Source organism: Pleurodeles waltl, chromosome 11 (assembly GCF_031143425.1).
Source record: "Pleurodeles waltl isolate 20211129_DDA chromosome 11, aPleWal1.hap1.20221129, whole genome shotgun sequence".
NCBI lineage: Eukaryota > Metazoa > Chordata > Amphibia > Caudata > Salamandridae > Pleurodeles > Pleurodeles waltl.
In genome coordinates this window covers 902,253,752-902,281,516 of record NC_090450.1, presented here as the reverse complement: position 1 = coordinate 902,281,516, position 27,765 = coordinate 902,253,752, and the positions used below count along the sequence as shown (strand labels likewise).

At 44.1% G+C, this 27,765-nt stretch overlaps 1 protein-coding gene across 1 annotated transcript in view; it reads right to left on the bottom strand.

Moving 5' to 3' along the window:
* Positions 1 to 16,517, bottom strand: part of TMEM116 (transmembrane protein 116) — a 186,545-nt gene extending 170,028 nt beyond the window's left edge. Inside the window, exon 1 of the mRNA XM_069214823.1 lies at positions 15,019 to 16,517. Within this exon, the coding sequence (XP_069070924.1) occupies positions 15,019 to 15,090 (72 nt within the window). The 5' untranslated portion in view covers positions 15,091 to 16,517. The remainder of the gene's footprint in view (positions 1 to 15,018) is intronic.
* Positions 16,518 to 27,765: the final 11,248 nt, after the last annotated feature.

The following is a 27,765-nucleotide window of genomic DNA, read 5'->3' as shown; positions in this document are numbered from 1 at the left end:
ACTGTGCTTGGCATGTCTTTTCCCTTTCTTGGCTGGCCTGCAAATTAACCTATTACATACATGCTCATTTGTTGCAAGTGTTAAGGGCATAGATGTTTTATTTTTATTTTATTTGAGCGAATGCTTACAATTAGCAGTTAGATCCTGATTATAACCTAGGCTGAGCAAAATTAACACATTATTCTGTGCTTATGTGCATGACCTGATTATAAATTTTATTCCAAGACGAGAAGCTCCTGTTATTCTTCTCTAATCTGGCATTTATTTAACAGCAGCAGTCAAGAATCAAAACTAAAATACAACTCCCATAAGGCATAGGAAAGATTAGCCAATGAGAGCAAAACAGACCGACTTCCAACCAATGGGGTAACAGTAACACCTATTTCACTCCACTTGACTGCGAACAGCCCTGTTTTCTTGTGTGAGACGTCAGTGATGATCCATAAACAAAGGAAATATAGATAAAACAATGAAACAGGCTAAGGTAAAGGTAAAAAGTTATTTTTTTATTAAAGGTTTCCGTGTCTTTAAGAAAATTAAGACTTTCCTTCATGAATTACTAGGAAAACCTACATTATTTGTTTTTTCCTCACCCAGTTTTACAGGGTATGTTAGAAACAAACACGATCTTCCCAGCCAGGAAAGCATGACAGTTTGGTTACAACTCTTCTTCTAGAAAAAAAATTGAAGCTGTGTGTCCCAGAACATGACTTCCGAACAACTATACAAGACTTAGCCCTCTCACATGTGGACAAAGGCAGTGCTCTGATCAGTGATCTCCAAATACTACCTTCATATCCCTGAAAGATATCCTACAGAAACTGGCACAATTAATCAAGGCCTCAAAAAAGCGACCCCCTCCACGTTAAAATACTTATATTGGCTCCCCTTTCCAGACCATGTTATCTTCAAGACCAGCTGCATCACTTACAAAGCCTCAGCAATAAGACCTCAGCTTAACTAGAAAAACAATCTACCACATCTGAGTGACAACAACAGGCCAGGAGCCTGGGACAAACCATTGCAAGAAGGAAAATACAGGGGTCAATTTTTCTCCGTCCTTGCTTCATGGATTTGGAGCAGGATCACTATTGACATCAGATCAGAACCGACTTTTCTACAATTCAGAAAAAAAGCTGAAGATGCACCACTTCAAGCAGCACAACCCAAGGTCCGACAGTCTACCTTTGAACTTGGCCCAATGATTGAATCTTCCTGTGGGCCATGGCTCTGTTCAGCACTCTGATGCTCCTGGGCTAGGTTTGACAAATACCAGCACCTGCATACCTACATGACTGCCCAAAATTATCATACTGCACATCTACAACACTCAACCACTACTACACCATTAGGGTGCTGCAATTAAAATACTGCAATAGCAAATCCAACACTAGAATTACAAATACAAACTAAAACTACAACGAGAAGGAATAGTTTCCTACCTGTAACTCCAGTTCTCTTGTAGGGGGATTTCCATTCTAGCCATAAGTCTGAATAGTCCAGCCCATGTGCGGGGACCCCGGAGCACTTTTTCACAATATATCTTCTTAAGTGCAGATTTTCACCTTTCTTTGGGAAGGCCTGCAGAGTCACTTAAGAGATCAATATTATGCAGCCTACAGGAAACAGGCTACAATGGCCCAATTATTCATCTTGTAGGGGGGCCAGGAGATTATATATGTATGGATTTCATGTTGTTTTTTTAAAACAGCAGAAATGACTTACACAAACCCTTTTTTGGTAGAGTAGAGAGAGGAAGTAAGGCACGGCAGTATAGCCCCATAGGCTGCCATATTATGAGTTAACATAGAGGATGCGCATTTAAGAACCCAGAGACCACCAGTATCCCATCATGCTCAGCAGGTGGCAGTTACTTCAGTTCTTTTCGTGGTGACGTGTGTGATATATCAGTCTACTGATGGATCTCTGTTCACTCCACTGGGGAGGGTTGCTTATGACTATAATGGAAATTCTTCTACCAGAGAACTGGAGTTACAGGTAAGAAACTATTCCTTCTCTCATAGGTGATTTCCATTTATAGTCATAAGCACTGCATAGAGTAGTAAGCCCATCCCTACTTAAGGAGGTGGAGAGGACACAGAAGGCAATTTAAGCAAACAGATTCCTGAGGGAGGCCTGTCCGACCTGAGTGTCTGCTCTGGCAACAGAATCCAGGCAGTAATGTTTGATAAATGTATGTAGATCTCCAAGTTGCTGCTTTGCCAACATCTTGGATAGGGAAATTTCTCAATAACGGAGCAGTAGCCTCTTTACCACTAGTGGAGTGTGCTTTAGGCTTATCTGGTAGTGTCTTGTTAGCCCTTTGATAACACAACAGAATGCACGAAACTGTGCATCAGGCAATGGACTGTTTAGAAGTGGCTAAGCCCGTCTGGACTGGACCATAGGTAATAAACAGTGTGGATGCCACGTGTCCTGTCTAGATAGAACTGCAGAACTCTCCTCACATCCAGGGAATGGAGAGATCTTTCAGCTGGAGTAGATGGGTTCTGAAAGAATTTTGGGACAGATATGATCTGGTTAACACAAAAGTCCAAAATAACCTTAGGGAGGACCATCGGGTGTGTTCTCATAACCACTTTGCTGGAATGGAATACTGTGTATTGTTCATGACAAAAAAGCGCTTGGATCTCACTAACCCTGTAAGCTGATGTTATTACTATAAGGAAAGCTGTCTTCCATGAGAGGTGTTGCAGGGCAGCTTTGTGAAAAGGTTCAAAGGGTTCCTGCATAAGATGAGAGAGTACAATGTTAAGCTCCCAAGGAGATGAAGGGCGCCTAATAGGAGGGAAAACCTTTTTTAAACCTTCTAGAAAATCCTTAATAACTGGGATTTTGAAAAAAGATGTTTGTGAAGGACATTTTCTGTAGGCATTAAGGGCTGTCAGGTGAACCTTTATAGAAGAGAATTGCAAGCCAGATTTTACCAGATGGAGTAAGTATGGCAGAATGACATCTTCCTGGCATAGATGTGGGGTCCACGTTCTTGGAGGAACACCAGATATAGAATCTCTTCCATTTGAAGGCATATGCGGAATGAGTGGAAGGCCGCTTAGCCTCTTTGAGGATGTCAATGCAGTCCTGTGGCACATTCAAGTGTCCGTACTGAACTAGCTCAGAAGCCATGATGCCAAATTCAAGGAGGAGAGATTGGGGTGTACCATCGACCTCTGAGCTTCTTGAGCAGGTCTATCCTGAATGGTAGTCTAAGATGTGGACAGATGGACTGGTGAAGAATGTCCGTGACCCACCATTGACTTGGCCACTCCAGATCTATTAAGTTCATCTTGGACCTCAAGTGGAACAGTTTGATGAGGACTGCTGGGATCAGGGGAATTGGTGGAAAGGTGGAAAGAAATTTGCCAGACCAGTCAATCCATAAGGCATTCCCAAGCATCCCTGGTTGGTAGTACCTCGAGGCGAAGCCCTGGCTTTTTTTGGTTTTTCCAGTGGCGAATAGGTCAATGGAAGGTGAGCCCCACAGATGAAAAACTTAATGAATGACGTTGTTGTGCAATACCAACTCATGGTTTTCTTGCAGAATCCTGCTGAGAGAGTCTGCCTGTGCATTTTGCACACTTGGAAGGTGAGTTGAAGTGATCCCTGGTTATGGGGCATTTCCAGATTCATGGCTTCATGTGATATAGGCCTGGACCTCGTCCCTCCCTGCTTATTATGGTAATACATGGTGGTCATATTGACGGTCTGGACAGGCAAGAAGTTGGATCTGAACAACAGGTAAAACACTTTTAGAGCAAGATGGACTGCGTGTAACTCCAGGAGGTTGATATGGTATGTTGACTCTCTCTGACCGTTTGCCCTGCCTAGCAGTGAGGCATCTGTTACTATTGTTTGAGGAGTAATCTCCTGATGAAAAGGCATCCTTCGAAGAAGGTTCTTTGGAGAGCACCACCATTTCAAGGAGAGCTTTGCATGAAGACACAGGAGTATCCTGTTGTCCCAATCGCCTGTCAGCAGGTCCCAATGGTTCTCAAGACATTCTTGGAGAGGTTGCATGTGGAGGCGAGCATTTGGTGTGAAGAAGATGCAGAATGTCATCGAACTGAGGAGAGAGGATATTGTTCTCACTGTTGGATGGCAAGCTGTCATGAGACAGTGACATTTCTGAAGGATCGATAAACATCTTTCCTCCAAAGGACACACTCTTTTCTGTACTGTATTGGTGGAAGCTTCCAGGTAGTGTGAGGTTTCAACCAGGACAGAAGTTGACTTGCTGAGGTTGACCTAGGGGCCTAATCTTTGGAGAAGACTGCAAGTCCAGATGTAGTGAAGCTGAGCTTCCTGAGACTTTGACACCTTTATCAGCCACTTGTCTAGGTTGGGATAGACAAATATTTTGTGCTTCCTCAGATGGACAGTCACCACCTCTATGCACTTTGAAAAAGTTCTGGGTGCTGACTTCAGACAAAATGTAAGGACTTTGTACTGGTAGTGATCTTTTCCCACTAAAAACCTCAAGAACTTGCGATTCTTTCTGGCAATTGGAATATGAAAGTATGTGTCTTGAAGGTCGATGGAACAGAGCCAATCCTCCTGAGGTAATTAGGGATAAATGTTGTGTAATGACAGCATCTGGATCTTTTGTCACCAAATCCACTTGTTGGCTGATTTGAAGTTGAGAATGGGTCTGGAATCCCATAGAGCTCTGTCATATATGCTGGAAAGGCTATAGTGCTTGCCGCTTTCATTGTGGTTGCTGCTGTGCTGCAAACTTTGCGACCTGACTTTCTTGATCAGGAGGAACTGTGGAAGTAGGAGTAGTGGCATGATGTTTTTTGGCTGCCACTACATTGACAGAGTCCAGTGATGGGTCCGTATGTATAAAAGTAGGATCATTCTCTGGAGGGCGGTACTTCTTCTGAAGCCTGGATGGTGCTGGATTGACAGAGGCTGGAGTTAAAAATAAGCCCATAGCAGGTTCTAATAGGCCTGATTAGTGGTAACAAAGACCACAATGCAGACCTATGTTGTAGGGTCTCAAATATGACTGAGGTTGACGGTGTTGAAGTCGATACTGGTATATTTAGCTTGGCAGCTCCTCTTACCAAGACATCATGAAAGGAGGAGATGTCACCCACAGGAGAAATACGTGGTGATGAGGAGTCTGAGACTGTTGGAGAGTAACGTCCGGTTGTAGAGGATGAAGAGTCAAGAGTGTGCCTTGAACAAGATCTCCTGGAACTTAGTGACGACGTGAGCACCTAGTTGATGCAGATGAGCGCCTTGAGCTGTGGTGTCTGGAATGATGTCACAATCTAGAACAAGTTGTGGAGCTCTGTTGAACTACTGGCGCTGAAGGTGGAGGCGGTAGTGGAGGTAGAGGTTGAGATGGTGTAGGAGGCAGAGGAGGTGGTAGAAGAGTTTGTGCTGGTAATGGTTAGCCAGGAGCAAGCCTTGAAGGGCAGTATGTTCTTAAATACTCTGAATCTGGAAAAGTATAGCTATGCCTCCACTTTCTTCTTGCCTCCTGTAGCCTTGAGGAGGTTGTGAAGCTCCTAGATGTTGACCTTTCCCTACATCTCAATGTCGACCGGCTTGATTGCGTTGATGTCTCAATGTCAGTGTGGATGTTGACGTGGATCTTCAATGGATTCTTGACAGCGAGCTTGACCTTGACAGCAAGTGTTGTGATGGCGTCTGACTCGTCAACGGTGATAAAAGTCTTCTTGTTGACAGTGTTGTTCTGGACATAGGCAACCCATGTTTTGAAGGCGACCGGTGCCGTTTTCTCAATGGCGAGTCATGGATGGATGGCAAACAGGTCAGGCCGCACCTATACTCGACCTCGATCGGAACCTATGTTGTTTTTCTGCAGTTTTCTGTCTCCAATGCTCACCAGATACAGATGAAAGAGCCCTGGTAGAAGTCTGACCCTCTCCTCGCTCTGATGTCCCTCCTTCAGACTACATCTGTTGTTTCCTTCTCTCTTCAGATCCATGGAGGCAAATATTTTCTCTGTCCTTCAGGGTGTATGTAGAAAAGGTCCTGCAATGTTGACATGATGCAGGAATGTGAGTGTCAAGACGACAGAGAAGGCACACTTTGGCCAAGCACAATGCTCCAGGGCTGTGTCTGCAAGAGCCGGGAAAAAGAACTGAAGCAAATGCCACCGGCTGAGCATGACGGGATACAGGTTTTCTCTGGGTTCTTAAAGGCGTAGCCTCTATTTTAATTCATACAATGGCAGCCTACAGGGCTACACAGCCCTGCCTTACTTCATCTCTCTATTCTACCAAAAAAGTGTTTGTGAAAGACATTTATGCTGTTTTACAAAAAACAACATGAAATTACATCTATATGTAATCTTCTCGTCCTTTTTTTAAGTACACGATTAATAACTGGACCATTGTAACCTGTTTCCTATAGAATGCATAATATTTTTAACTCTTGACTCTGCAAGCCTGCCCAAAAAAAGGCAAACATTTGCACTTAAGAAGATATATTGTGAAAAAGTGCTCTGGGGTCCCCGCACGTGAGTGGGACTATTCAGTGCTTATGACCATAAATGGAAATCCCCTACAAGAGAACTGTACAATATGTGCATCCTGCTTCCCCGCTCAATAGTTCTCCCAGGCCAAACACAGATACACACTTTGAAGGTCACACCATCACAAGTTTGAAGAAAGCAGAATTCTGAGAGGAGAAGTATCTTGCTGAAGGTGGGATAGCAGATCTAAGAAACAGAAGTGTCTTTTGTGGAAATGCCAGCAGCGGGAAAAGCGGATTGGTGACAAGACCGAGCTGTTGTCCACCATATTTGCAATTTTGGACTGCCATAATACAGGTTTCACTATCCCTTGAAAACATACCCAAGAGACAGACAGATGTCTTTCAGTGTCCTTGATTGAGGGCAAACAACTGCTCGGAAATGAAGAGATTGAGTGAGAGCAAAGATGCTTGGGGGGCACAGTTCTATGAAGCAAAGACATCTGTAGGGAGCAGTATAAACAGGAGAGCAAAGAGGTCTCAGAAGAACAGGGACCTAGGGCGAGTAAATACCCACGAAGAACAGAGGAGCAGACGCTGGTGTTTTTTTGCATCTAGTATCCCTTTGCTAACTTTGAGGAGGAGACAACACTTTTTAATGGGTCATGTAATGAGGAGGAGGGGTATACCCACAAGACTATTGTAGGAACAGTGATACGCAGTGCATTTTAAAGCACATGCATCCCAAAACCAGTTGAACACTACGTTTTACAGACAGTTCTACATGGGAGTTTGTAATTTACTCTAATATCACATTATACCAGGAGTGTCATAACTTTATTTTAACAGTAAAGTGTTTATATGCCACCAGAAAAATGTGTGCCCAGTAAAAGCACTGTATGCACAGCAGAAAAAAATATTTGTACTACAGGAGAAATGTGCTCATTTGATTGATCGTTGCTGATTTCTGCACAGCAGAGATAACTCACAGAAGCCCCCATATCTCTACCGCCTTTAGAGATGGTTTTTTTAAAGCTTACCATGCTAAAGGAATGCTGAGGCAGGCAGAGTTTTACAAGTTAAATTATAATGGGTCAATTGTGACCAACAATGAGTGTTCAATGACACCGTACATATGACAGATTCTGTCACAGCAGAAATCCTCGGACAGAAGAACCGTGAATTTCATGGGAGAGCAGACAGTCGGGAAGAGAACACAAGCAGGAGAGCAGAAATTCTGGAAGAGCAAAGATCATGATAGCGGAAAGCAAAAATCCTAGGAGTGTAAAGATGATAGGAAGACCAAAGACCTGGGGAGTGTAGCGATCATAGACCAGCAGAAATCTAGAAAGTGCATAGAAATCTAGAAACAGCCTAGGAGAGAGGTGTTCCGTTTAGAGAAAGGTCGCCTGGTGATCAGATACCATAAGTAGGAGGCAAAAATCCTCAGAAAGTAGTGGTTCCAGGAGAGCAGAGGTGATAGGAGAGAAGAGATCCAGGGAGGGTTTTGCTCATAAGAGAGCAGATATGATGCAGAAATCTATTCGGAGCAGGCATTTAGAGAGAGCAGACATTCAGATACAGTATAGATCCAGGGAGAATTGTGATCATGACAGAGCAGAAGTCTGGGAACAGGACAGAGTCTTCAAGAACAGATATTCACAGATTGTTAGCAAACAGAAATCCAGTAATATTACTTTTTAATACTTTTATTGTTTGATTGATTAAGTTACTAACCAAGTATCAAAAACCATGAACACATTTACATAGCATTTCATGATCAATGCAAGGTTGCCTTTTATGACAGGTGTAGATCCAACTATGCAATCTATATCAAGGCAGTGGTAGAATTGCTAACAGCATTTTAAATAAATCATCTTTTCTATTGGTTGCATTGAGTCTTTTCCAATATTAACCATTAGTCACCTCCATTCATCTCAATTGATGGGGGGGTCCTTTCATTCAATGCGTCTATTGGATCACCGGGAGCAACCTCCCCCACAAGTGGAGCACACTCAGGGACCTCTGTCCAGTTCACTGGCTCAGCTCGCAAATCATGCCTAAGTTGTGCGTGTTTGTATAGCTGCGAATATGACAGCTCAGACTCTACTCACATCTGGTCAAACAAATTTCTCAGTCCAATCTTTGGAGATCCAAATCAGGTACCAGCGTGTAAGCCCTTGCAGCTTAATTACTTTCTTGATCATGGCCTCTTCCCAGAGTGGTATCTCTAGGGTGACTTTCCTTCCACCCCAGGCAAGCAGTCACCTTGTCCCAAGCCATCAGGGCAGTTTAAGTAAATGCAGCAAGGTCACACTGGCCCCTCCCCTGTAAAAGATAATGGATCCTGGTGGAAGCCTCCTTACCATACCTGTCCAGCCGTACTAGCGGATCATCTCCAGGCGCAAAACCCCAGTCACTTACCGCGTGCATTTGGGCTGCCCAGTAGCAAGACTGTAGATTTGTCAGAGCCAGCCCACCATTTAACGTGGATCTACAAAGAATCTTTAGAGCTATTCTTGGTGCTGCCCTGCCCCAGAGCAGCAAACATAAGTTTCTATCCTCCTTATGAAATGTTGATTCCAGTGTCAGGAATGTAGTGTTCTGCATTACACAGAGGAGCTTCAGGAAGGTAATCTTTAAAATAGCTGTGCACCCCATTATCGTCAACGGACATCCGCATCACCTTGCAGCATGCCCCTGAAAACCCACCAGCAGGTGCTCCATATTCCTGTCAAGGAACGTATCAGGTTGTGGGGTAATTCAGACCTCAAGATATTTAAAATCGTCACTGGTGGTGCCTATGAGATTGTCTATTATGTCATCCAGTTCCCAGAGAACGATTTTACAACAAACAGAGTTTATCCCAATTTACTGTGTATCACAAGTGTGTGCCAATTCCCCAGACAACTCAAAGTTCTGTAGTAGTTCCAGTAATGTTCTTGTGCCACCACTAAGAGCCAACGTTGCAGGTCAAACCCTCTAGGATTAGGCCTAGCTTTTTGCAACCAGTGCTTTATCTCACGTGCTGGAAAGTTATCAGCCATAGGAGGAAGTTCCCTCACAATTTATCATTTATTTACAGCAAGGAAAGAAGTCACTCATTGGGCGTGACCCTGCTCCACAGAAGCACCTTCTTGTACAGCGTCTACTGCTTTGTAGCTAAGTATGGCCTCTATAACTCACTTAGATACAAATCACATAAGATTGAGGTAGGCCTCCCCTGGACAGTGTGAATGGAACACAACAGATCACTGGGCTATGAAGCCCCAGGCAACTCAACCAGCACAAAGTAGTAACCACGAGCGTCAAAAACAACAAACAACAAACGCTCAGACCCAGCACGCTCACGAGAACCTAGCGCCAAAGTTAAATTTAGTGTGGCTTACACATTAGAGGTGGGCGAGCCAACAAATGAACAGGGAGAGACAAGATAGAGCAGAGCCAAGGGTCTGGTTGGCTCTAGGAGCCCTTGCACGAGACCAGCTCGGAAATGTTTGCCATGTAAAATATGAAAAAGTTTCTTTAAAATTGAAAAAGCACATCTCCTCAACATGCGACAGCTTTGTCATTAATAAGCCACATTATAGGTTGAAGAAAAGGGTGGATTTGTGAAACAAAGTATTTGTCTAAGATCACAAAGTGATTACGCGGGAAAGTTGGCATTAATGCCCCGGGCCAATCGTGATGAGACCTGTTTTGTGAGCAGACATCCGTCCACCTTGGCCCCATGTCAAAAGGAGGCTGGGGTGTCCCTTTTACTGTGAACGGAGCCGTGGGCACCCTCTGCCCGACCACAGTAGCTGCTTGAAAGTGCAAACATAGTATGCCATCCCGCACACGTGAACTGAAGCCTCGGGGTGAACCCTCCAGCCTCCACCCCCACCACCGCCACCCCCACCCCTGCAGCAGCACCCTTTTTATCTTTCAACCCAGATCATTCGACGACGTGGAATGCTTGAGAGCTTTAAAACCACACGCAGGAAACAAACGCGTTAACACAAAACTATTGATAAAAAAACAAAAATACACCTAGCGCGTTTTACTTAACGAGAACGGCAGATTGCAATATATCTAACACGTGCCACTCATGTTTACTTTAAATATATTTTCAGCGTAGTTTCTCTATTATCTTAGCACATTTGGAAAAGATGCGTGTGATTGATAAAATGTGAAGCTGAAAGCAAAAATTTACTTTGACATTTATGTGGATGATTACATTTATTTGGAGTTTTTGTATAGTGTATATGTGGTCAGGGCGCTGTTTCGGAGCCTGACACACACATGAAAGGAAAGTTCGTGCACTGTGCCATCTTTTTTAGTGGGTCACAAAGAATGCCTTTACCTTTCTGCCATCTTTGATATCAACTTGCTGAGTTCCAAAATATAAATGGCAATTTTAGAGGAGCATGGCGCCTTCAGCAAGGGCGTCACCCCTTCATTTGTATTACTTGAATAAATGCACAGATTATACTTTAATTGCTGAAACAAAATATTGGCTAAAACACCCGCTGCTTTGGATACGCCGGAAAGTAGGCGTACCCGTGGTTTCGCTAGGAATATGACCATGAATCCATGTCTCAAATCAAGTCCTGTATCTCAGCCTTGACCGTAAAATGGGTCAGTTCCCATTAAGTGACAGCTATGACAGTGTTGTGACTTTTCCAGCAACATTCCTCCATGTGCCATCATTTCGAATTGTCTATGTTAATTACACCCCCACTCTTGTTTTAGGACCTGTACCCTGTATTAATTGCACTATTTATGGAAGTTGCCCACTGGCGATGTGACAATGATGGGATTCATGCTGTTACTTGGTTTCTGTCTGACTGTTATGTCGGATTATTTGCCTCAAGCCTGCTTAAGCGTGGCAGTTTTCTGTCATTTCAGACCAGTGCTATCCCTGCAAAAGTAGGAATTTGCTTTGCACAGCACTTCATACTGGTGTTGGCCAGTCTTTAGCATTTTCACTTTGGGCAAACCCGAGAACTGGGGAGAAGGGAGATGAAGGGGGCTGTAGAGGTTCACACACTGTGGTCCACGTTTCCTTGTTCCACAAGACAACACCTCTTCTTCTAAACTACCTTGTTCAACGTCTCCTTGTAAACCAAATCTCTCTCATGAACCACATCTCCCAGGCTTTAGCACATCTTTCCTATAGACCACACCCCCCTGGAACCAAACTCCACTAGAGCCCAACTCTACCTTGAAACCACAGCTCTCCCTCTCTCATGGCTGCACCACTAAATCACCTCTTTACTACTCTCTCCCATTAGGCCATATCTCTCCCTCTGGACCACTTCCATTTCGCTAAAGATGTTACCTAAACACGCCCACTAAACCACACTTCTACTACTGAAGCGCATCTCTACCAATAAACAACCAATAAACAACATCGCTACTGCAAAACCACCTAGCTTCCACTAAATCGCCTCTCTCCTGTTGGGTACATCCCTTCGCTGGATACATCTCTTCCACTAGACCACATTTATCCCACCATATCCCACATTTTGTGCCAGCCAGCATTTCTCCTACTAAAAAACAATTCTCTCAGTCAGCAATATCATTGTCTGCACATCTTTCACTAAAATCATATCCATGTCTCCCTCTAACCATAAAGCAACCATAGTTGCAAACAATCAACATTTTTACGACTAAGCAACAAGATTTGGTTTTATTGTATCCATAATAATTACCACTGATCTAAAATTATCACCTCTACCTCTTGCTCACATCTCTCTCACTAAACTACAGCTCTTGTGCTAGCTAATTTCCCTCAGCAAAATTGCTCCCTTCCGCTAGCCCACACATATGAAACTTGACCTATGTCTCCCAATAGAAGACATCTCTCCATTAAACATTCTCTGTTCCATTATCCCACATCTCTGGCGCTTGGCTGACTCCTTGTTGGCAGACCGTATACATCCCACTAGACCATATCTCTTCTATTTATCCACATCTATAGCACTTGATCAAGTGTTTTCCAGTAGACCATGCCATTTGACAATAAATTGTGTATCATCCAGTTCCTACAGTGCAAGCATTGAGCATGCCTCTGGCAGTGGATCACATCCTCGCACTAGACTGTATCTCTTCCACTAACCCACAATCCCCGTATTGGCCATGCTTCTGCCAGTAGACCACATCCTTAGCACTAGACCGTATTTCTTTCACTAACCCACAATCCACGTATTGGACATGCATCTGCCAGTAGACCACATCCTTAGCACTAGATCATATCTCTTCCACTAACCCACAATCCACGCATTGACCTTGCTTCTACCAGTAGACCACATCCTTCGCACTAGACCATATCACTTGCACTAATCCCAGTGCTTAATTTGTAAATTAGGAGGTGCCGGTGCTCAAAGCCCTTCTCTTAAACACAAGGCTGTTGTAATTAAATCGCCAAGCACTGAATACTGAGGCAGCGTAATCATGAAGCCATCTCGGGCCTCTTCAATCCATTTACGGCCACCCCTGCCCCTTCAGCTCATCCTGCAACTTTCTACTTTCTCCCTTTATGACGCTTTTTAATTTTTCCTTCTTCCGACTTTCACATATGTGTCTTTTGCTCGCAGCAAATGCTTGAGGCATAAGAATAAGCCCCGGCCCTCACAAATAAGTGCCGGTGCTCAGCACCGGAAACAAGAAACACAAATTAAGAACTGACTAACCCACAATCCAAGCATTGACCATGCCTCTGCCAGTAGACCAGCTCCTTCGTACTAGACCATATCTCTTATACCAACCCACAATCCAAGCATTGGCCATGACTCTGCCAGTAGACCACATCCTTTGCACTAGACCCTATCTCTTAGACCAACCCACATCTATAGCATTGAAACCCGCTGCTTCAAGGACCACTAGTCCGCACCAGGTCGATGCTTCCTTGCTCAGACAAGAAATAAAGTCAGCATCACCTAGCAAGGCTACGATCATCAGAAGAGCATTAAGCATTAAGTAAAGACTGAACTGTGCTAAATGCTTAAAAGAAAGACAATTATCTCATTTAAACCTGATCAATGTTTTACCGATAAATACATATTAAAAAAGAAAATGAGTGATGTAAGGTCTACATCTACCACAATGCTATGGAGCCATGCCATACTGAAGGCAGACTGAAGAAAGACATCTGCTTTATTTGTGTACCACCAAAATCTGTGTTTATGTCCACTTTTATAGGACATCAACAAGTGAATAAGTATAATAAATATGCCCTGCTACACCATATCACTACCACTAACCCACACCTATAGCCTTTTATGTGTCTCCAGAAGATCACATCTGTTATACTGGGCCATAACTATACTGTCCATCCAAACCACTGTCAGTACACCACAACTCTCCGAAAAGGCCATATCTTAGCTATACTGCCCACCCAAACCACTGTCAGTACACCACAACTCTCCGAAAAGGACATATCTTAGCTATAATGCCCATCCAAACCACTGTCAATACACCACAACTCTCCCAAAAGGATATATATTTACAAACACTGACTCATGCCACTGCCACAGACCATACTTCTAACACTGGGTGATATCTCTCCCATCCGGGAATGTCTCTATCACTTGTCCATAGCTCTACCTTTAGGTCACACCTCTTTTCTATAGCTGGGTAGATCACAGTTTTGTACTGGCCAGATATGGCTGTGATCACTTGGATGACTGTTGGTATCCGTACTTTAGAATTCAATTACCTCCTCTCGTTTCTCATATGCCTCAGTGCACAGACCTCCTCAGACTGCTTTTATATTTCAAAAACTGTGAAAAAAACTAGCAGTGGACTTAGCTCTCTCCCTCAGCCCCAGCCTTCCATCTTGCCTGCGCATGGGAGTGTATGAACTGTACCACACATCGAGCCACTGTGAAACTTTGCAACAGGTAATAGTTTGCTCTCAATGCGACCTGAGAATGATAGGGGGAAAGACAGCACGGTAATTTAAATTATTTTAAACGTGTATAAATCCGGAGGTTTAGTGCTTTACAAAAACTCTGGAGACTGTCACAAAATGTTCCAACTCCAAAGTATCTTTATTCGATAAATAAATCAATGAGTCACCACACCATCATGATGCGCCCCCGGCACATGGCAGTGATGCACACTGTCACGATATGGATGCTCGGTAGCAGGCGGCCTTGTAAATGACTGACTCTGCCCCAGCCCTGTTAACAGCTCAGAGGCTTCAGCTGCTAGGATTCTCTGTCAGTTTCCTTGTCGGTCTGTCCCACACACAGACACTCGTACCTGCATAGGGTGTGCCAGACTGCTTGTCGCAGTGAGTTTGTTTTTGCATGCTGCCCCGTGTCACCATAACTACACTTATATATGCACCCTCGTGCCAGTGCTGTCTGAAACCTCTAAACAGGTAAATCGATATTTCCTAATCTCGTGATGCTTGCTGATTTATTCCTATCGCGTTGTATGTTAGTTGTATCAAAATACCGAGCCCCAGTCATCTCTTTATATATGAGCGCACTGAGAGCTGTACATACATGTAACGGGTGAATAAATCATGATACAGGGCAGGGTGTGCCTCGTACTTACCGATTTCCATTGTTCGTCCTCATCGAATTCATGGGTGGGGGTTGCAGGTACGGAGATGGCCCTATAATCCATGCCTTGTCCTAAACTGTGAGAACCCCGCCTCTTTCTCAACCTCTAAGAGATGCAGAATAGATCCAGTGATGCGAGGCGATCCCAAAGATTATAGGAGGTGTATTTCTGTGGTTGAAGACCAGATCCCAGAATTAGGAACTGTCTTCCTGCAGTGTGAGACCAGATCCCAGATTTAAGAAATGTCTTCCTGCATTGTGAGACCAGATCCCAGAGTTAAGAACTGTCTTCCTACAGTGTGAGACTAGATCCCAGAGTTAAGATGTGTCTTCCTCTTGTGGGAGAACAGATCCCACAGAAATGAGATGTCTTGCGTTGGTGGGAGCTCAAATCGAGAGTTCAGAGGTGTCTTTCTGTGGTGGCAGAGTAGATCCCAGAGATATAAGGGGTCTTCCTATTGTGGTAGAGCAGATTCCAGTGATACGAGGTGTCTTCCTGGATGGAAGAGCAGATCCCAGGAATAGGGAGTGCTCATCTCTTGTGGAAGTCTAGACTGAAAGGTATATGGTGTCTTCCGGGGTTTGAAGGACCAGGTGACTATTGGAAGTGAGGTGTCATCCTGGTGGGTGGGACGGCAGATCCCAGTGAGATGAGGTCTCTTCCTGGTGTTGGGGAGGCGACAGAGCATAGATCCAGGGAGAGCAGAGATCCAATGAGTGCAAGCATTCCAGGAGCACAATGTTTCAGTTCCAGAAAGAGCTCAGATCCTTAAGGGAAAGGGCAGAAGCCCCAGGCGAGCAGAGACCAGGTGGGCTCCGTACCCCCGAGTGTGGGCGAGTACAGATGCTGCGGAGATGAGGGGAGTCTTGGTGGTGAAACGCACGTGGCCCCGTGCGCACCACCTTAGGAGCGAGACCCCTGGCGCCGCACTGCCTTGGCAGTACTGCCAGATGAGTGAGTCCTCACTGCCCCTGCACTGCCTCCGGAGAGCGAGCCTCGCCGCCTCTTCCCCCCGGGACAGCGGTCGCCGCCTTCTCTTGATCGGCACTCCTGGCGGGTGCGCTTTTATTTGCAGGGCAGGGAGTGTGTTCCGAAGGAGGGGCAGCTCAAGAGGGGTGTGGAGGGAGGAGAGCCGGACTAGGAGATCCTGACAGCAGTATGCACTGCCCCCCCTGACGGAGGGGAGGGGGACGATGGCAGGTATCAACCTGGCCCCACCCCTCCATGAACTCTCCGCCTGGGGAGCTCCTGGTATCCGGCGAGGGCGACCCTGAACTTGGCGTTCTCCGGCCAGCAAGCAAGCAGGGCTGTCCTAGGGTTGACCAGACGTCCCGGATTTCCCCGGACAGTCCCGCTTTCGAGAGGACTGTCCCGGTGTCCCGACACTTTTGCTAATTTTAAATAAATGTCCCGGTTTTTGGGGCATAGGGCAGGTGAACCTGTGAACGCTTTTGTTAATTTAAAATAAATATCCCGGTTTTTGGGACAAGGGTCAGGTCAACCCGAGAGTCAGAAGTGAGAGGTGTGCCCTCCTTCACACGCAGCTCTAGGGTCTTAAATGCCTGAAGAAGTAACTTGCTGGTTCCTGCCCGTCTGCTGCTGCCCGCTCCCGTGTGCGTGTCTGTGTCCCGGTTTTTTTTCTTTTCAAAATCTGGTCACCCTACCTCATAGTGAGGGGAAGGAGTGCTCTGAAAGAGAAGGGACGGAGGGAGACGACAAGGGAGAGACAGGAAAACAAAGAGCAGCCGAGCTACAGAAAGCAGATTACCCGGAAAAGAGAAGACGGCGCAAGAAGGGAAAACTGAGCGAAGGGGCAAAATAAACAGAAACAAGAAAATAGGGACATTGAGATGGGGTGGAGAGGACCCATGGAGAGTATGATAGGGAAAAGAGTGGAGGGTGAAAGGGGCGCGAGGGGGAGGAGGGAAGACGAGAGGAAGAGAAGCAGCCAAGTGTCAGGAGAGGGAAAGAATGAGCATGACAGGAGGGAAGGAAGAAGGGGCGAGAAATGAAGGAAAAATTAGCTGAAGGGAGACAAAGGGTAGAGAGTGTAGGGGCAGTGAGAGAAAGGAATGGAGAGAAAACTAGAGCGATAAGAGGAGGGTAAAGAGAATTAAAATGAGCGACCCCGATGGGGACGGAGAGAAAGGAGAAGGGGGGGTAGACGAGGCAGCAGTAAAGGATGGAGGAAAGTAAACGAGAAAGAAGGAAAGCGAGCAGGATGAGGAATCAGGGTAAAGAGGGAGGATGAGGAGAGAGAGAGGGCGAGAGAAGAGGAAGCAAGACGAGAGATTTGAGGATAAAAAGTAAAATTGAAGACCTCTAGGAGCGATAACATGAGCGAGAGAAAGAGGTGGAACTTAAAGGGTCGAGGCAAATCTTTGGGGCTGTGTGAGAGAGGAAGAGGGAGCGAGGATGAGGGGCAGAGGCAGGGAGAGAGGGATGGGCGGATGGACGTGGCCCGGCGTCTGCGCTCACGCTTCAGCTTCGGCAGTAGAACAAAAGAGGGAAAGAGAGGGGGGCACGGGAAAGAACAGGAAAACTAAACAAAAAAAAGGCGCGCGACAAAGAAAGTTAAGAAGAGCCGTAGAATTAAAGAAAGAGAAATCAAGAGGGGGAAAGTGAAACCGTGTTAATCACTTTACTTCTCCAAATTGTTAATACGCCTTCTGTAAGAGATATGGACATTCCACTCAGGCCACTGTGAGTTAACTATCACGTTACCAGGTATTCCTAGAAACGTTTTGTGAATTTTCAATTACGACTATGTGAAGGTAGTTTGCAGGAAGATGCCCCTCTCCCTACACAACCGCCAATTTTGGGATGTTCCCTATACATCCCACCTTTGGAAATGGATTTACTCCTTCTCTTGACAAGAGTGAATGTCTGAATATTTCCAGGGCGGGAAGGTGTTGCGGAGAAGTTTATTAATACCTACAAACTTTGTGGGTTTTCGCAAATTTTCCAGGTTATTCCCTCCCTGGAAATTCCACTTCCCACCGACAGGTTAAGATTTACACAAGTATAACGTTGGGATCTGAAGATTCCTTTGTGAGTGCAAAAGTTATGTTTTATGAATTACAACTTTGAACGTGCACACTTAAGTCAAGCCAGCTGCACCTGTAAATTAACCTTTCACATGCAAATGACTTTGTGAATTGTGCTCTCAGTGGTTAACATTTTCCATTCAGTAATAAGCAATCTTGCAGGTGCTAATACTGGAAACATCTTCTTGTCGTTCTTCTGACGTCAGTAAAATAATGCAAATTTCCCATTTGGTAATATGAATCCAGGTGTTTCACACTAATATGGTATTAGCTTGTCAAATATAGGTGGCACAAACATAACTTTTGGAAAAATACTCCACCTCTGCTACCAAAGAGGGCTGTCTATCTCGCAATCGGAAGCGACCCATGAGGTGACCAGCTAGTGCTCCATACATTTTATATACATAGATACCTCTACGTCCATAATGTAGCCAGGGTCTCGCTCCTTACTCTTCTCTTCATGCATTGACCCTCACTAAACGACAATGTCAAATACATATTTTAGTTTGGAAAGTGTGCTTTGTAAATCTGTTGAACCATTATTAGTGACCTTTGCCCAGGCTGTAAAAAACAGTTAATTTTCCATTACCCTTGTTAGATAGGATAGCGCATGCCTCATTCAGCATTTCTTCTATAGCACATGAGCATGCACCCCGACAGTCAAGCAAAGGTCCTGTTTTACAGTATCACATTTATGCAATTCGTGGAGCGAACCCCACTCAGTTTACATAACACATATATTAATGGGGGCACAGACATCAAGGGAAACACTTTAGCATCTTTTCAGTACAGGACCATGGACAATAACCATTTGGCAATATTATTTCACAGTTCAGTGGTGTGGGATGTTTAAACCTTCAGCTTGGTGGTAAATCAGAGCCTGTGCCAGTGATTTCCAGAAACCTAGATCGTCTTGTAACTTATCATCAGTTCTGGTTAGAGACATATTAGTCACATTGATTTCTTCTGCTAACATCTATTCAGCAACATTTGTACCCCTAGTATTTTTGTGCTCTACCAGTGGATCACCCCTCTTCGTTTCACTAGGAGTAGTGTCAGCTGCACAAATCTCTTCTTCTTTTTATACTTAGTTTTCATAACATCTATGCCTTACAAACACGTTTGTGGTGCTAACTGTACACTACTCTTTTAAACACATGTTCTCTAGCATCCACAGCAAAGTCACTTCAACATCTGCGGATAAATCATCCCTTCAACTACACTGGGAGATGGACCTTAATATTACATTGGATCAGATGACAAACAATTGCAAGAGGTATTCCTTTGCAAGAATAATTTTGCTTGCCAAGACAAGTAGATCCTCTACAAAATGCTGTTTCATTCACATCTTACCTTGAACAGCCTCCACATTATCAATTGCACTTACCCCTAGATCTCCTGGCATGGATGTGAGACACAGGCTACTTCTTGCACATCCTATGGTCTTGCCCCCAACTGGGAGACTTCTGGGACAATATGTTTCTTGCAAATTTCACAGATCCAGGGCCAGACCCATGACGAGCTTCCTGAGTTTGCCCTTTGTAGGCCTTTGGCAAGATTCTATCCACTCCACTCTAGTGCGGAGTAAAAGAATATCCCAACTCTTCCTACCCGCCAAGCGCAACATTCTCTTTCCGGGGAAACCAACTACTCCAACCTATGAACTTTGACTCCATAAGCTTCAGCACCTGTTGAGGCATGAGAAAATAGAGTATGACCTGGTGGACAAATCTCAGATCTTCCATAAACTTGGGGTCCCGTTCTTTCATATCTGAACACAGGATTCAGAGGTAAGAAGTGCCCACAACCTCTGCGAGCCACGGGAATGCTAAATCCTGCATTGCTACCTCGATTGGCATCATCTGTAGCCCCTGAACTGCTGTGCAATATACTGTATATTTACCATATTATTCCTTCTAAAAGCATCAATAAAAAAACATTGAAAAGGAAAGTTGTGGTTGATCCTAAAACCTTTTTATCAGTTTCCCAATCACAACTAGGGATGAGTTTTTCCTGTGAGTGCCCGAGGTTCCGCAGGTGCCCCCATAACTGAAAAAAATGAGACTATGCCCAGACACTTAAGAAATGCATGGGTCTACAGTATGATACTCCTGGCAGATCTACTGTGACTGATAGCCCTGTTCAAGCAGCAGAACCGCCTTCTGGGCCCCCAACCTCCTGTTTAAACTTTGACTGCTGACCAATCAGCGACAATTGGAGCCTAGATCCTGGAATATTGACTTCATACTCATTCTTTGACCCTCTAAAACCATAATCGTCTTGAGGATGAGAACCGTAGTTCATTAGGTGATTTTTGCGTGTTTAAAACTTTTTTGGTCTTTGCCTTATGATAGAAAATTCCCACTTGTCGGGGCACAAATACACTGATTTGTACTACCCTGCGCACAAGATCACCAAGAAACTATGATAAAGGGCAAATGGACCATTGCATGCTTCTTACTTTTGTAGCATTCTGGTTGGCTCTTTTCCTCCTTGCATAAACTCATAGTAACATTACTGAGACACTATATTCCTGAGGGCAGGTAGGAATTCATAAACCCATCTCTCTTACGAAAACACTGTCCATAGAGGCCCATGTTCTCTGAATTACAGCGCCTTATTACAAAATGGCTTTAAGATAATTTGGTAGTGTATCGCTGGCCTTTATTTCTGTGTTTATCGTCGTTTCTAATTTTTGCTACAGTTAAAAAATATTCTTTTTAAAATACATGTCTCTAATTGAACAGTGGTCTTCAATGAGTGCTATTACTTAGTGCCATACACTTTAGGTTTGCATTAGATAGTAGTAGCCTTATTACTCCCTAGATTAAGCCATGAGTACTGAACAATACTACTATTTTGAGTCAAAACTCAAACAGGAATACTTGTCATCCAATCACTGGCGGCCCTTGTGGGGCAGCACCTGCTGCAAGTGCTGCAGTTGTCATCACAAGGTGCAGTACAGTGCTGTTTTCAGGGTGCCACCTAAATCACACAACCCCCCGAGGGTGGACTCAAGAAGAGACAAGTCGTTATTTTTTTTGTTAATTGTATTTCTAGATGCGCCTTCCTGCCACTGCTTGCTTCCTTCTGGTAAACAACGTCTTTTGCCGGTTTGCCAAGGGGAGTTAAAGTTTGATCATTAGTAGGGAGATGCTTGCATAAGCTTCTCAAAGGCTGTCTCTGCCCTCTTACCTACTGGACTGTTTATTTTATTGTAAACAATCAGGGGTTAAAGGTAGAAATGCAGGAGTCAAGTTTTATTTTGCATTTCGCAAGTCTGGCAAGAGGCACTATGGCATATGATACGATCAGCCATTTGTGGCTATTCAGCCAACACCATGGTGCATTGTGGGGTTTGTAGTTTTGATTTTAACAGTTTCATTATAGCCTTAAAAACTCAGCATGCAAAGTATTGTTGGCTAAAATTCCAAACATTGTCTGGATGTGTTAGATGTAATGTTGAGCCACTTTTGCTTTATGTTTTAAAAATTTCACAAAGCCACCTGTTTCAAAAACTTTGTTTCACTGAAAAAACAAAAGTAAATTCAGCTCACATATTTTATGTTCACTCTTCACTCACATCGTGCATTAAAACAACCATTGTCAATGGCAGATTATACCGAGCTTCACAACACAATAAATTTATGATATAGACGGTTGCAGCACAACCTTCCCTAGCACAATAAGTTAAGGAAAGGTGACAGTAGCAGAAGGAACATCACACGGATCTTTCACACATACAGGATAGGTACTATACAGGTAGCTAACAGACTAAGTGGGGAACAAGAGGTAATAAAGGACTTTTTGTCACTATACAAGGAGTACAACACTCCTGGAAGAAACAGCCAGACCTCTTATGTAATTACCATACATTCATATTTTCATATAGGATGATGAACGCACACCTACCTAGTGTGGTATGCTTCACCTCCCACCAGGAGTCATCTGAGAGTACTATTATTCATTGGTTGTACAGTCTCTAGGATATGGGTTCCCTAGGGCGAATGAGGTTATGTCACTTATGTCAACATTTATATTCTCCCCTTGTTAAACTGTCAGACATGTTAAATTGGCATAGGAGTGAACTAAAATGTTTTAATTGTGTCTCCCTATGACAAGATTAAAAACAGGACTGCTAAGCAATGGACCCTGATTCTCTATTCCATCAACGAGCATCAGTGCTCAAATATTGCCCCTGTGGGCTCAGGCGTCTTAGCCAAGGATACAGGTATCTCACATCAAATATTGGGAAACAATCCCCGCTTCAAAGGCATGTTCATTACCCTGTAAAGGGAGGGTGTGATGGGGCAAATATGCTCAGGCCCTTATCCTTGAAGAGGCCTCGCAACGTGCTATTAGTGAGGCTATCATCATGGGAAGCATGTTTTACATGGTGAGTCACTGTAATCGTAGCCAGCACTATGAAACAGGCCAAGCCACACTCACATCTGACTGGGTGTGGGCAGCTGGATTGCATAACCTTGAGATTGTGAACTATGCATCCAAACCAAAGCAGCGCCGGCCTCACTACTAATGCCAAATGGGCAGATGTAGTGAGGTAGTGATGGCCTGGTCCCATAATTATGCGTGGCCACATCTGTGTTGCATTCTGTCTGGAAAAGCAGCACCATGGAGGCTGAGGAGAACAGCTCTTTCAGCCAGGACCTCTTGCCAGCTGCAAGGGTCTCTTCATATAAAGCTGAGGAATTAACTTTTACATTAAAAATGTATTCTGGACTGTTTCACTTTAGCACCTTAGGTTAGATTACTGCATTGAGTGCCCTTTATTAAAATTAGTGAACCTAATCCTTTCTGCTGTGCCAATTTTAATAATGGCTCAAGAGGTGTTGTGGTGGTACATGGTCTAGGGCCTGCCCAACAGCTACCTCCCGTGTTAGAGCAGGATCTCTCCTATTAACTGCCTTGCAGCATTGCTGTAGATGTGACACACAGTTTTCCTTGTAGGAAAACCCCTGGACAATCAGGGCTGGTGCACCGGTGGTTATTCTGCAAGAACTCATATTATGCATGGTATAATGTTTCAAGTCTCATAGTATGTCTATCGAAACGCCCTTTGTTTTTGTTTGACAGTGACCTGTTAATTTCTCTACATCCTTGTGGAAGTATGCAGGTTGTTACTCCTTTTTGTTTTCTCTTTTAGCTTTAAGTTTCACAGGGACTTCAAGTCCCAGAAGCCCAGGGAAGTGGCAATCTTGGATGGGGCACAAGCTTATAAAAGGAGGACCCACCCGAGTACACATGTTCTCCATTCAGGAACTTCCTGGAAGCCAGTCCCTTCTCTGTCGGCTGTCTCCTTGACAACGCAGCATTCCCTGCAGGAATCAGCTGTTTCTCTCCGCAATAGTGGTCGCAGCTATGCACTGAATCCAAGCATTTGAAGACTCGCCTGGCCTTCAGCGGTAACCCCACTTTGCCCACATTATTGGTTCTTGATGCAGCTGGTGTTGGCGGGCTCTCCCGCTCTTCACAACTCACTCATTTTGGTTGGAATGTGTCTAGTCTGAACTTTTTTTTATTTTGGGCAAAATAGTAATGTACATGATTTTGAATAGATGAAATGACATAAAAAGTGAGATGCGATTTTTGTATTAAGATAATAATATTCCACTGACGTAACCAGGAGAGAAACGAGAAAGAGACTTTATCATACTGATTTATTAAGGTGGAAATATACTCCAGTGATTTGTTCAAAATTCCACAGCACACACAATTTATTCTTGTAGTTCATTCAGAAATGATGAGTCTTGAATAGTTACACTTCAAAGTTTTGGAATCTTTTTATTCTTCCATGATTGAGGAAAATAAATAAAGAGCAGCTAATTCTGTGCAGCAACAGACGACACGTGTTTCGTCAAATTGACTTTCTCAAGGCAAGGAATGTATGTCTTTCATGTTATCCAATGAGCTGCAGAGTCTCTTAGATGATGCATACATAGTAAAGGTGTATCGGGATTGTCCCAGAACAGTGTGTATCACAAATCAAGAAGTACATTCGACCATGATAAGTCAGGTTTGAGAGTTTGTTTCTTGCGTTGTAGATAAATGTGCAATGAAGATACTCCAGTGATTTAACCAGTAGAGAGTGGGGTTACGTAATCTGTGATCCCCTGAGTAGCAGTTAAACCGTGGGGTGATTTATTACTGGTCTTATCCTCCCTCCTGATACTAGAGACAACATATTCCAAAAAAGAAGTGTGCTTGTACATTAGTCTCTGAGACCATACCTCGCATTAGACAGATTATTATTATTGATAGCTAAGGTACTAATCAATGTCAGTGAGGACATTACAGCAAAGAGTCTATTATACACTACTGGTTTGTATTACATATTGTTAGACCTGACATGCTGAGGTAGTGTTTCCCCAAACTTTTTTTGCTTTTACCTGTAGGTTTTGCTGATTCTCTGTTAGTGGCCTTACGGCTCTGTAGTTACAGTGTGAAGGTGTGCACACCTTCCTTTCATATGTTAGGTAGAGGCCCTTACTTGTGTGTGCACACTTGCACCTATAGTGTTCTTAAACATGTGTCCAGCCTGTCAATGCAAGTTTGTGTGCTTGCAAGGGCACATATGCCTAGGGAGTGAAGAATACCCATGTGTGTTTTCCCTACCAATAAGAGCTGCTCTGGCCATAGGTTAACATGGGGGAAGTTTCCAATCATCCCTATCTGCAATTCTGGATTGCAGTGGAGCAGCCTCATAATGTTTCCTATCATTGGATTAATCTTGGCAACCCCATTCCAATGGTAAATGTGGTTTTGTCAATAATAACTTAGAAATGTCACTTCTAGAAAGAGGGCGTTTCTATGCTCCAAAACACTTTTGTGTGCCTTTTAAATTTGGCTCCGATCCACACCAGAGGATGGGGGAGCACATCTGTGCATTCCCCAGCGACAGCTATAAACTGTATGCATACAACTGGAACGACAGACCTCTGGCATTTGAGGGCCTGGCTAAATAGACTGGAGGCAGAGGTTTTGACACTTGGCCTCACGGGGTCAGATCATGGCCCACTAAAGTTCTTGTGGCCAGATCACGGCCCCACTAAAGAATAAGATTTGCATTTCTCAGCCTAGTACCCAGGGAAAGGTTTCTTTCATCTCCAGACCTGGGGGTGGGGCAGTAGCGGTTGGTTGAAGGCTGGAGGAGGGTTTGGGCCCACACGGTCTGTGAGTACAGTGACAATTGACCTGCCAGATATAAGTGCACCGCATTAGAGTGTTGGAAGCGAGTGTGTGCTATACAAGCCTGCCTGATATCCATGGCGCTGCATAGCAGTGTGGAGTGAGTGTGAGGAAGTGACTGCCTGTGATCAACTGCACCGCATGTAGGTATTGCCGTACACGTTGTTTCCTTGCCAAAAGATTATCAAGATTGACACTGTGTTTTTTACCCATGTGGTCTAGCGTTAATGCTGTAATTATCAGTGTTACACATTGCTGCTATTGTTGTGGACTGAGGTGCACCCTATAGCTGTGTTAACTGTGTGGTACTGAATTGGAATAATAGCTAGGGTGGGTCTCGTATTGACAACGTTCTGCATCACGTGAGGTTGCTGGGAGGGAAAGTATAATTTTTCCCAAGTGTACATATTGCTGATGTCGTTTCAGCATGGTTGGGCCTAGTGCTGCTAGTGATATTTCTAAATTTGATTTATGCCCATAACTACATGATTTACATGTCGTGTTAGTTAATGTGTGTGTTGAATACAAATCTTCTTTTCATAAACAATGTGTGAAATTTCTTTCCTGATGCTCAGTGTTTTTATTGTGTAGGAGTGCTGGGCCACTGCTTTAAACATTGACCCAGTGATAATCCTGACCACTCACTGCCAAGCTACCCAAGGGTGAGTGCAAGTTATACAGTGAGTGTCATCACCCACCCCTGATGGGAGTGGGAGGTTCTGCCTGGACAGGGATTTGCCGCAGTCAACCAGAATGTGCCATCTCCAACACATATATGTTGTATGTTGTTTGTGTGTTTGTTTAGACTTTTACTTTGTAGATCTCCCTCCTCGCATTTCCCAACCCAACACCCTTTCCCTCACTCAGCCACTCCAATACTCAGCGCTTTAAGAGCATCTGATTTGGAGCTGCCCAGAGGTGGAACAAGCATACTTCAAGCAGATCCAGAGGAAGGAGATCTATCAACAGATAAGAGAGCCCAAGAATATATTCCTCCTGATCTGCTTGAGATTCCTTGCCATGGTCACTTTAGATGACCTACTTAGAATAGTCACACAGATGCAGAAAGATTTGGCTGAGCCCAAACATGTCACAACAGAGCTTGCAAATAAGGTGGTACAATTGCAGAACTGGGTGGGCACGCAAGGTATTGATCAAACAATGTGGCAGAAAGGGCTACTTTGCTAAGGAATGTCCTGTAAAACCAAAGGGTACATTTCCTGCATCAGATCCGCACAAACAAAGCATCACAAGTACGGACTTCACTGTGGAAAACAGAAAGCCCAAGTCTGAATGAAGGGGATCACTTGGGCTACTTAGCTATCCCTTCACTAGCAATACATAACGGAGAGCACACACCACACTTGCTGTTACATTTGACTTTAGAAATAACAAAATATGCATATGAAGTGCAAGCACTTCTGGATTCAGGGACCACTGGCAATTTTATTTATTACGGTACTGTACAAGATTTACAAATTCCTTATTAGACAAAAAGTGTTCCAGAAATTGTACAGGTGGTAGACAGTAGCAATTTATCCAGCGGTCCAGTAACTTTACATACAGCAGTGATTAAAATAACTCATACTGCTACCAAACAACATTCAGAGTTGATCCATCTTAATATCATTTGAGCACCTCAATGCTTAATTATTTTGGGAATGCCATGGTTGAAAGTACATAACCTTGTCATAGACTGGGAGAAGAGAACAATCCAGTTCTCATCAACCTATTGTCTACACAACCGTGTCACAAAAAAGATAAGTCAAGATCCTGTGCAACAAATACTAACAGCCGCAGAAAAAGACGTTGTTACCTGGGCAGTATACTCCTTTTTCTCATGTGTTCAGTGAACAACAGGCAGTGTTGCTGCCCCTAGACAGACCCTATGACTGCTAAATCGGTCTAGAACCTGGCACCAACCTCCCTAGTTGTCAGATATATGCTTTGTCTGAACCAGAGAATCAGCATCTATGATAATACCTGGACCAGAATCTTGCTAATGGTTTTATTCGACCCGCCAGGTCTCCTGCGGCCTCACAATTGTTCTTCATCTCCAAGGCCAACAGAAAATTGTGTCCTTGCATAGACTATTGAGCCATAAAGAAAATCACAGTCATGAATTGGTACCGACTACCCCTCATTCCAGTCTTATTGGATCAGGTAAACACTGAGGTCATTTACAAAAAACTGGATTTGAGAGGTGCCTACTATTTGGTGCATATGAGAGAAGGGGACAAATGGAAGACCTCGTTTAAGACTCAATATGGCCTTTTTGAATACTTCATAATGCCCTTTGGGCTGTGCAATGCCCGTCTGCTTTTCAGTTCTTTTGGAACAATGTTTTAAGGGATTTCCTTGATCTATTTACCATTGTATGCATAGATGACATCCTCATCTATTAAGACAGTAAAAACTTACACAAACATCATGTTTAATGCCTTTGGAAGCATTGCACAACAGTCATCTCTACTGTAAACTCAGT